Source organism: Bacillus rossius, chromosome 3 (genome assembly GCF_032445375.1).
Source record: "Bacillus rossius redtenbacheri isolate Brsri chromosome 3, Brsri_v3, whole genome shotgun sequence".
In the NCBI taxonomy this organism is placed as follows: domain Eukaryota; kingdom Metazoa; phylum Arthropoda; class Insecta; order Phasmatodea; family Bacillidae; genus Bacillus; species Bacillus rossius.
This window is the reverse complement of record NC_086332.1, coordinates 57,611,757-57,623,582: the sequence shown is the minus strand read 5'-3', so window position 1 is coordinate 57,623,582 and position 11,826 is coordinate 57,611,757. Positions and strand designations below refer to the sequence as shown.

At 36.2% G+C, this 11,826-nt stretch overlaps 1 protein-coding gene across 1 annotated transcript in view; it reads right to left on the bottom strand.

The window, feature by feature from the left end:
- Window positions 1-10,184: 10,184 nt before the first annotated feature.
- Window positions 10,185-11,826, bottom strand: part of LOC134531296 (serine/threonine-protein phosphatase 2A regulatory subunit B'' subunit delta-like) — a 29,037-nt gene continuing 27,395 nt past the window's right edge. Inside the window, exons 5-6 of the mRNA XM_063366990.1 lie at window positions 10,789-10,945; window positions 10,185-10,419 (exon numbers count right to left, since the gene is read on the bottom strand). Coding sequence (XP_063223060.1) covers window positions 10,414-10,419; window positions 10,789-10,945 — 163 coding nt within the window. The 3' untranslated portion in view covers window positions 10,185-10,413. The remainder of the gene's footprint in view (window positions 10,420-10,788; window positions 10,946-11,826) is intronic.

The following is an 11,826-nucleotide window of genomic DNA, read 5'->3' as shown; positions in this document are numbered from 1 at the left end:
GTGGTTGTTTCACTAAAGCAGCTGTCCGACGCGCGTTTCCAGATGGCCCGTTTCTAAATCGGGCGACAGATTTTTGTTTCGTCGGACTGGCATTATGATAACGCACTTCTGAGTAGCTTGTATCGATATATACAAATTAGTTTTCTTTTGACAAGTAGCAGAAGTTTAAAGTTTGAGTTTAGTGTTGAAAACGTTTTATGTGCGTTTCATGAATAAATTAATTAATACCGTAATAAAGGGCCTGATAGGTAATTTAAAATCAAATCATACGGCATAACAAATAACATCAAAAATTGTTATTCAAGCGCGCTAATTATTATGCTTATTATTTGTTCATGCAATAAATTTATTTACTAAATTCTATTCCTAAATGATTAAGACTTTTTCGCATTCAAACAATTGCAGCACTCAAATATTTTAGTTAGCGTACGGTCTAGAATTCCCCTCGGGAACTAAACCCGAGACTGATACTGCAATTAGGTGAAATAATGATCTTAAAGTTAAGTAACACTTTGTAAAAAGGCTACATAATGTAATAATTTCGTTGCTTATATGGATTATATTTCTACTTTTTAACTCTAAAATAAAACAATCCCGCAGAACATAGAAACACTTCCCCCCCCCCCCTTCCCATCATTACATTTTTTTACTCTCTCTTTCTCTCTCTCTCTCTCTCTCTCTCTCTCTCTCTCTCTCTCTCTCTCTCTCTCTCCCTCTCACATAGACTACAAAAATACAAACACCCTTTCTCATGCGTACTCATGCACAAGTAGGAGCGCGCGGGGAAATAGGTAACAAACAACTTCAGTAGGTAGTAAATATAGCGAATGTACAATAATTATTTCGTTCGCAAACAACGCTTCTAGCACCTAGCCAGGAAGGGAGATCCTTGACGGCGGTGATCACTAAGAAATCAGGCTCATGTAGGGTCTAGGGTTCGATTACTAACCTGGCGTGGATAAAAAAAAACTGAGCCCTTTTTCGGTCTCTAATAGTTTGTAATAGACTCAAAAGTGCACTATTGCAAACACCGTCCTGACTCGGAAATAATTGTGTAAAGTGACTTAAAATTGATTAGTTTTACTAGGCAATATTTGAAAGAACGTGCAACTTTAAATTAGTAGTAAGGCTCGTAACAGGAGGAAACAGCACGTAGAAAGACATCGATGATATATCTCCTGGCAATCATACCAATGTCAACTGATAATAAATGAATTCTTAGATTACGATACGCAGGTTTTAATAGTTCCAGTATGTAGGCCTACGTGTACCGTCAAAATTTATATAAACTTAAAAAATGTTACTGCCAGTGTTAAACCACATTGCAGTAAATTAAAAATGGAATAAATTTTTTAACTCTGTTTTCTTTTATTTTTGAAGAAGCTCAAACAAACAAAAATAAATAAAAATAGTACGAACAAAGAAAGATATATGGATGGCAAAATCAATTAATTTCCTGTAAAAAATAAAATAGAACACTACAAAATCTTCAGACTTAGCCATAGTTACAAACTATAAGAAATATTGCAAAATATTGATTAAGATTATTAAATCAGCAAAAAGAAAACATTACAGTCAACTCATTTACAAATCTAAAAATAAAATTAAAACCACTTCAACTTTTGTAAAAGATTTAACTGGTAAAACCAAATAAACAAGTACAGAAGCAAAACTGAAAATTTAAAGACGGCTTAGTTGCAAATGCACAAACGGTGGCAAATACATTTTGTTTATTTATATTAAATATTGTAGTAAAACCTAATACAAGTTTCAAAAAATAATGATATACACCACATTTAGTTACAGAAAAATTGAACTCCTTCCTACGATACCTCAGATACATCTGCAAGAAAAGTAGGGGAAACAAATAACGTAAACTTTACTTGGACCTTATACTATTTCTCATCTTAAAAGGCCTTTTCATCCAGTTTAAACTCATGTATCATTCCTATCATGTTTGCATACTATACCAGTATAATAATATCTGGCAATTCAGCAGAAAATCTTAATCAACTTACCAGTACTTCATTTAAAGACATAAATGCATGGTCTGCAGCGAACAAGTTAATTCTTAATATTGAAAAAAAAAATATTCATGCAGTTTCTCTAGTGAAATGGAATTAGTTCGGGGCTGAATATTATCAATAATTATTATGATACTAAAAACCCCCACATACATCGATTTCCTTGGGATGTATGTAGATAATCACATAAAAAGGAAAAATCAAGTTACCCATATTCTATAGAAACTTATTTAAGTTCTTCTTGCTTTACCTTTGCGTAACACTATCACTATTAAGCAGAGACAATGGTGGTTTATTTTGTATATTTACAATCCATAATGACCTATGGCATTATGGTTCGGAAACATTCAATAGACAGCCAAAAAGTATATTGTATGCCAAGAATAACTTTAAGAAATGTTTTTACAAGATTCAGAATTCTTGTAAACTTTTATTCTGAATCTTGCAAACTCATTTGTAAAAACTCTAATATATCACCTATATAATTACTTAAGTTTTATCTAAAAATACATAAAATATTTTAAGAAAACCATTATTTTCACAACAAAATATCATTTAAATATGCCACTAATAAACTAAAACCGGCAACTAAATGGACCTTCTTATTCATAAAGAAAACCATACAACAAGTTGCCTTGACCTTCATAAGAAACGTGCTTTGTGCTATAAAATTATCAGCAAAAAATGCTAGCCACCCCCATTTTTCTTTCTTTAAAAAAATTAATTATGCTATTAACAATTTTTTTCCTTCAAAAATGTAAGTACTGTGAAATAATAAACATCAGTTGCCTATTTAATACTTAGCTGCAATTTTTTCCAATATTTATAAAACAAAATTGTCCTGCAGTTTGAATTGCAGTGGCCCATAATCGCTCAATTGATAATCTCTTAAGAGGAAAAGTTGCAAATATTTTTTCGTCTAATTTTCTCGTAAGAAAGCATCTGCAAAGCGATGTAGTTGATTGAATATTCTGCAAAGAGGCACTAAAAGGTTTAGTCTCGTGTGATTTGGGCATCCTACTCTCATTTTTGAAGACTAGTTTTCTTTCAGCAATGTAATTTTTTTTGTAAATGGAACAGAAAGAATCATGTAAAATTACAGATATTTGTACAATTGTACATTTGCATGAAAACAACTGTATCACTACAAATTATACTGCGTTTGGATTCTTACTCGGGCATTTATGCTTTGTGCTGTCCCAGTACCTCCAATAGTTAACGTTATTTGGAAACCGTTCCCTGAATAGCTTTCCAGTATTATGCGCAAAATTATAAATATAATAAAACCAAATAAATACAAATTATTGAATACTCGATAATCTTATCCATTGTTTAAAAAAATATGCTTGAATAAAACATAAATTAAAATATAAAATTACGCATCGATTTTGGTAATAAATACTCAGTATTCTTATATGCAAAAATAAGCATAGCCATAGGCTGTACAAATTTCTTGTAGTATTGAAAACTTTTTGTTGGCAACTGGTTTCCAAAGGAATGTCTTATAGAAATAGAGAAATATTTTTTCTGTGCAGCGAAAATGCCGTAAAAGGCCCATAACAGAAGACCTGTACATCTAGGATTGAAAATTTTAATTCACTGTTACTAAGAATATTTCATGGAGTTAGTAGATGACATGCTGTGACGTAGTTAAGTCACTTTTACCTCACCATTGCCACGTTTCAACACCTAAAAACATTGAGTGAAATGGTGTTCGACCACGCCTGGTGATTGATGTAAAGTATTAATTAGAATATCCGTCGTTATAAACAGTCGCTGCCAAAAAAAATAAACAGTCCTTTAAAACTACACTTCAGCGAATGTTATTTTGGGTGTCTCGCAAACGTGTTGAAGACAATCCGCTGGACGACGAGAAGAAGCTTCGCGTAGAATCCAAGTAGTAATGCCAATCCCTGGGATATTTTCTTTTTAGTTAGCGAATTTCAGAGGAACAGGCTGCAAAAGTGATCTCCCTCACTACCCTCGCAGTTCCTAGTGAATTCGAATATCAATTATAAAATTACCGTTACAATTTTTCTATTGTCTGATACAGGATTATATATATATACTAGCTGCAGTACCCGGCGTTGCCCGGGATAAACACAGGGTGAAGGGGACCTTTTTCGAAATCAGATGTAGTTAGTAATTGTCTTCTTAATTTGAATGTCAAGTGTGCAAAATAATTTATATCACTTTCAGATCCCGACAGACGTTGTTCTGCCAGTGTATAGTTATTTACCTGTATACATCTAAAAAAAAATTGGTGGTCTGTATGTAATTTAGACTCTATAAAGCACTATAGAATAAAACATTTGCCCTGTATCTGAGGATGCAGTCTCGGGGCCGGGCTCATGGCTCTCTCCAAGAACAGGACTGGCCAACGGGCACTGTCCAGGTGCGCTGTCTTTCCCTCGCCGGCCGAGAAGACACCCGCACCGGATATCGTCATGAGGGCGGAGGGAACTGAGCACTTACCGCACTCTCGAGACCGCACCCAGCAAGTTTTGAGCAAACTTGCAACCCGGATTGAAGTGAGACATATTCCTCTTCACCCTAGCACACACTCTTTCGGTCTGGGACGGACCAGTTGTGAAGGTAGTGTCCAGTCCAGTTGTTGAAAAGTTGAATTAGATTAATGAATCCAGAGCAAGAATTGACCTACTTGGGCACACACACGGTGTGCAGAGCTTCAGAAGGAAAACCCACGCTATTTGAAAACTGCTTAAGATGTCCTAGTGAGGCATGTTTATGAAAATCATTTAAGGATACGCCGAGGGCGGATGAGAAGTTTCGTTTCCGGTTTTCTTTTCTAAACTGTATTGTAAGAAGAATAAAAATGGCTAAAACACACGTTTTAAGAATAATATTTAGGCATGAAACAACCGGCACAAAATTTTGAAAACACTCAAGGGACTTGGATTAGATCTTTATCCTAATTTCGCCGCCATATAATGTTACTGTTAACACTCAAATTTCGCAGTTGCCCCTATGTACGACGGAAAGACTGCGCGCCAGTCCACAGCCTTGCACTTAGAGGCGACACCACGCTAGAAGCACCACCGGACGTCGAACTTATCATCCAGCATCACTAATATAAAAGAACTTCTGACTATACACCAATTACGCTCATCGTGAAGTCTGGAAAAAATGAATGACGAATGATTGAATAAATGACGAAGAATGAACAAATGAAGTAGCCTATGTTTTAACTTCCCATCGAGGTCGAGGTCAGAAGAGAATGATGAAGTATGAAACTATGATGATCGGTGGAATGCGGCGGTGACGGAAGGAAGAGCCACGCCGAGAAGACTCGCGGCAACGTCCGCCACGTTCCCCCTTGTAGATCTTCCGGGAATCTAACCCGGGCCGCCTCGGTATGAAACGAGTGAGCTTACCTCTGTGATCTGTCACCTACCTGGAGAAATATCTGCTGATCCGTGAAAGTGTTCAGTTGCTTTAAAACTGCGGTCAATTATTATTATTTTTTGCTTAAAGTGGTTACCGGGTAAATCAATTTCTAATCATTTCAAGATAGCCACTATTTTAGATATAAAAATTTCGTATTTGAAATAGACTATCATTACAAATGTCCTTGCAGATGTTTCAAATTTTTTTTGTTAAAACTTTTTGTCCATCCAGGTTTTTTTTATACCATGGTAGATAATAAATAATAGATTTTCAAACTTATTTTTAACGTTTTAATTAAGAAAGAATTATAACAACAGAGGAAATAACCTCCAGTGACTCACTGAAGAACCATAATTTTTAAAAAATGCTTTTATGAAAACTTAATTTTTATAACAGATAAATGAAAACTATTTAATTATGTCCATACTACGAACGTGAAATAATGATCACAATTGTGCCAAAACAGCCCTTTGATAGGACAATTTGAAGTCAAAAGAAATTTATGTTTCCGTTATTTGTTTTTCACAGTTAGCAAGCAGCGCCAATATTTTAGAATGCCGTATTTTACAATAATTTAGATTACGCTATATTATTGAAAACAATTAAAGAACGTTGTTTTTTAGTGTAAGTAGCTACTTGCTAACAAACAATCGTTATGCAGTATTTATGCGTTTACTGGTTCTGTCTAAACCAAAATTGTTTACAGTTTACAGTTTGTAAGTGTATGATCTACATTAAAATTTACGTAATAATTTCTGGACAGGTGTAATGGTAGAACAGGTTTGAAGTTATTCTTTTTCGTCGTAATACATTGTTGGAAATCGATAACTATTTATGTTCATTTTGTTCTGAGCGTGGTTCATGGGTTTAGATCCTGTGAATAGACCTCCTCCCTGTGAATGAAAATATATGTGCGTCCTTGGTGTGGTTCATATAAATTTATATATTCCTTGATGTACAAATCTTTGAGTTACTTTTCGAAAGGAAATGTGGCGGACGTTGCTGTGAATTGGTAGGTTTTCTCGGGGTGCTCCCGTCTCCCATCCACTCTCCAGGCTGGCCCGAACGACAGGTCTGTCTCTCTACAGTCTGCTCACTTCGAGTACCAGCCCTATTCCATCCGTGTTGATCTTGCCAAGGACGGGAGATATACACGTGGACTTCCATTTTCCATGCTGGAGTCACGATAGAGCGACGAGTGCCACCCGATTGGCGCGATGCGGACGCAATGTTTTGCTAACGAATCACGTTCGACGCATCAGTCAAGTCAGCGTGACCAAAATGGCAGACGCGACAGATTTCCCGATTAGAAAGTTTTTCTATTTACGTTTCTATTTCCGGGTGCGATGTTACCGAAACGAGCAATGGAATTACGGTTAAACTTGCGCATTATTAGGGTATATTTAAATTTTCTTTATTAAATTATTTTGTGAAATTTGTTCAAATATGTTCATAAACAATAATATTTCCAGATAACTATTATATTTTTATTAAATATTTTCCATGTGTAACATCTTAGCTCTCTGTATACGGCAATTGGTGGGAAAATTTCGTGAATGCGACGGAAGTCAAAGAACGTAAATGTGTATCAACCACGGTGCTGCCATCTGTAATGGATGGCGCAAACCAAAGTTCACAAATGCAGAGAGAAACGTTATAGTATTAATTTATGAATACATTTTAACAAGATTGGCGATATTTTTAATAAAATTTCTTGTCCAAATATGGTCCAAAGTTGGGGTTTAGTATGTTTTTTTTTATTTTTTTTTTTTCACTTTTATTGAAGCCGTTAAATTACATAGTTTAAAATTTCGGTCTACTAATCAAACAATTTTATAGTCGACGTAGATGCTCCGGCAGCGAATTCTAGCAGCGAGTGTGGAAACTAAGAGGTGTGATTCGCGTCCATAAATGTTGAAAACACAATATGCGTATACATTAATAACGTATGGCATTATTTTAAAGAATTCTACGTTAAATTTCGTGTCCGAGTTTCGTATTAGAAGTGTATTTGCAACACGAGTACACATGAATTTGCTCGTTACCGAGATTAGATGTTACACATCACTGGCTAGTACTGAAATTCTCGCTTGCGTTTTCTTTCTTCTTCTGAAACAAGTACATTAAAACAAACGTGCACACATTAATGGCTGTAATAGATGCAGGGGCGTAGCCAGGGGGGGCGGGGGTTAGGGGTTAAACCCCCCCCCCCTCCCCTAGCACCAAATCTTTAATTATATTTCTTATTCATCACTCAAACAAATTTCATATTAAAAATTATTAAAAATTTTACCATTACAATATTTAAATTTAAGTACCGAAAACTGCTAAAATAGCACTATTTTACACCTTAAAATCCTAATTTTCCCGGGGGAGAACCCCCGGATCCCCCGCTTTAATACAGGGGGCCATGCTGTAACACCCCCCATACACAAATCCTGGCTACGCCACTGCATATATGTAATGGGAATGTAATGACAAGGAACATTTTGTATCTAGTTATTTGTTGTTGTTTGCCGCGTGGTTAAATACCACATGGTCACAATAGCGCGATATTTTGCTGTTGCATCGCGTCCTTCGCGTCGCGTCTATCGCACTGTTGTGATCCCAACATCAATGCCACGTTGACGAAAGCGGATGCGCTGTAAAGTGAACGCCTGTAGTAAGCGTCAATTTGGTGCACTGCGCAGTACGACGTATTGCCTACACAGAATAAACAAGGCGGGATAACAGTAGTAATAAAAAAAACGTATGTATAGTGCATTTCTGCTAGTATATACATTTTTGAATCGATACCCGGCAGTCATTTCCGTCAAAAACGGCGAAAAATTGAACACTTAAGGCAGAGTCTCACAAGGCAAGATTTAGATATCATTTTTGTTACAAAACTTTGCTCTAAAAGTTTTTCCTGTACATTTCCCGAAATAGCTGTTTTGCATTTGTTGTTTGCACGCATATTGTGTCACTGGAAACGTATATAATAAAGGTTATTTGTGAGATGTAAAACATCACGCAAATGATAAAAGTTATGAACACTGGCGTCACTTTCACCTGATGTTAGATTATACTCAGTAAATACTTGTCAAAATTTGTGACGGAACACAATACGTAAGAGAGCTATGGCGGTTCATTTACAGAAATAGCCCTTAAATGATAGTAATGACAAGATAATGAAGAAACCAACTAGGCGTGTGAGGCCTAAACTTAATGAAAATTCCAAAGTGTTTATTATTTTCTGGAATGCATTGTAGTCGTTTCCTCGTTACTTCCATCTGTAGTAGTACATTCATGTCAGAGATTAGGAAAGGATACAGATGGAACCTTAGCCATCAGACGTTAAGCCGTTTTTTCCATTTTTTTTTCTGATTTTCACATACCAATATGGTGGACGTTTATTTGTATCAGCTGTTCTAGCCTGCTTATTAACGACTAGCTACAAGTATCAGCTTCGCTGGTTTTTTTGGGTCGTTATTTATTTATAATAATATTTTTTGTATGAATGACATGTGTTAAAAGACTTTTCTTTTATCAAATTCTTTTTCATTTTATTTCAAATTTTTGCATAAAAATTATAAATACTAAGTAAACACAAATATCTTACACATAATAAATTATTTAAAAGAAATCGGATTATTTATAAATTATTTAGAGTATTCCAGCAAATCACAGATCCACCGCTTTAAGGCCCATAGAAACGAAATACCGAGAAGACTGCACGCTAGTTCAGCGCCTGTTGCGTAGAGGCGAGAAGGCGTGAGATTCGCGAGCCAGTATCGCCCTTAGCGCCCCGCGCGTTTTGAGCTCTTGCAGTTCCCTCAGCTTTGTGTCAGACACCAGTCATAATTTAGGATACAACGTAGTCATGATAAACCCAAACTGCCAAGCATTTACGTCTTTTTACTTACAAAGTGAGCCTTATTAATCTTTTTAAGTCATAGAGTACATAATATAGGTACCTAATATAAGTGATGTAAAACTTTTTTTCTGCGGAATTATGTTCGTCAGGTTGGTGCATCAAGTACAATAACTGGAAGGAGCTTCCGTAATCAAAACACGGCATACAATTGTGTCAGTCATTCATCAATAACTAGTCGGCTTCCGTAGCGTAGTCGGATGCACACCGGATTACGGTGCGATGAGTTTTGGGTTCGAGTCCCGGTAAGGCATGGGTACTAAACTCCATATTTGATTGATGATATAATAATAAAAAGGCCTCGACTAAGAAAAGGCATCTACCATTCAACCAATTAAAAAAAATCATCACTCATTGTCACAGTTTGGGGTGATTACAGTAATTTGGTAACTGAGCTGAACAATAACAGGTGTAAAGTAACCTTCCGAGAACATTTACTGTACCTCTGTAAGTCCAGCACAGATCCCGGATAGGTGTGTACTGTCTGTTGTGTTGGAACACACAGATATAACTCCATGTTGTTTGTCACAATTTGTATCAAGAAATGTATATAAATGTCTTGAAAGATGACTTCTTCTTAAACTTTGCCATATTCTAGCACTCAACTTTGAATCCAAAAGGATATAATATTTGTACAAACATCTCCTCATTCATTATTTTAATTTTTCTTTCTATCTCTCTTTTTTCTCTACTGTTTTATACATGTACATATATCAAGGCTAAGATAGTGAAAGTCACGTAAAGTATGCACATAAAATGTATACAGTATGCTTAAAGCATTATTAAAATACCTAAATTCTAGGTACAATTGATTTATTTACAATAAAAAAATCCATACAAACATTCATCAAGTTTTTATATTACGGACACAATAGCGTCAAATATTTACAAGAAGTGTACACGTAACATCTCAATATTTTAAACCTTAAAATTTTATCAATGTTAATAACATTTTTCTTGTATGCAATATTTACATATGTCCATTAGATTATATTCGTATACTTCTTCAGAGCACGTTTTCGTGAAGGCTTTTTTTGTTTCATTTTTACCAAAGCAGGAACTTCGACATCAAACCTGTGAATAAAAACTTGTATTAATATTTTTTTTTCTTCAATTAATCACTGAAAATATTGATGTTTTTGAAGACCAGCAGTTGGAATACTTTTTATGAGACAGGGCAGTCCAATATATACTAACGGGATTTGAGCAAATTGAGTAACTGACTCATACACTAGTTATACAGGTTAGTAAAATGATTATACAGAGAATATTTCTCACATTAGCTACCTGGAAAAGTTTACAGTGAACAATAAAAAATTACAGCGTGACAAATCTATACAACCATAACAAGTGCTGTTTAATGTAGCCAATAAATTAAATAATGAATTGGCAGGGGGAGGGGGGGGCCTCTCTACCACTTGTGGCCTTGGCGGACTCGCTCACTTTAGCCATGTTGTCCATGTTTATGAGGTGTTGGGCCTGCTCGACTGTCATGTCCTGTATCCTGGCGTCCGTCCAGTCCTCGCCGGCGGACTCCCCGGCGTCCTTGCGGGGACGCTCGCAGCACGAGGTGACGGCTCTCCAGCACAGCTTGCCGACCCTGCCATCAGTTACAACAGTCACCACTTGCAATCACCAAACAATCCGCGCAACTTAGGGAGGCGTTCCAAGACGTTCGGGCAAGGCAGCGAACAAGCACTGCCTCGTTGAGACACAACCTAACACGCGGCCTGTATTCCAGAACCTGTCCGAATCTAATCCCAGCAAGGGAACAGATCGGCAACAATTTAAATTTAAAAATAGGTGACCTGAACGAGGCTAGAAACTAGTTTCAACGCATTCTAGCGGACGTTTGGCAACCATCGATAAAATTGTTACGGCAAAAATACTAGAGATAGGAGCACCATCGCACAAAAATATAACATCCTTTAAAATTTTACCAAGTACTTTTTAAGTTGCGATTATTTATTGTTATGGCCATTGAAGTGGGCAGAATGTATTCCAGGATAATTTCGCTATCATGGAGTTTAATTTGACACACCAATACTTTTGGTACGACCCAGATGATCAAAAAATTACTATATACGAGTTAATGGCGCCAGACGCGGGTTCGCCATATGGACGAAATCAACGAAAAAGTGAGCTCTGCGCATGCGCGGAACAGAACGGCAACGGATAGGACACCGAAATCCGTTCTCCAAAAATAAGAAACTGGCCGTGTTCTATCGTACATTAGGAATACGGTTAGGTTACAAACGTATAATATTCTTGGAATACCGGCCTTAGTACTGTCGTGCATTAGAAACACACAATTTAGAACCACCATAACATAAAAAAATTAAAAACATCGTAATTTAGAACTGTACCAACTTATAAACGCCGACTTAGGACTGTAACAGCTCATAATCACACAACATAGAAATATCAGAAGTTTAAAACACACAGCTTAGACCTATCGCAAGTTAGAACCACATAACTTAT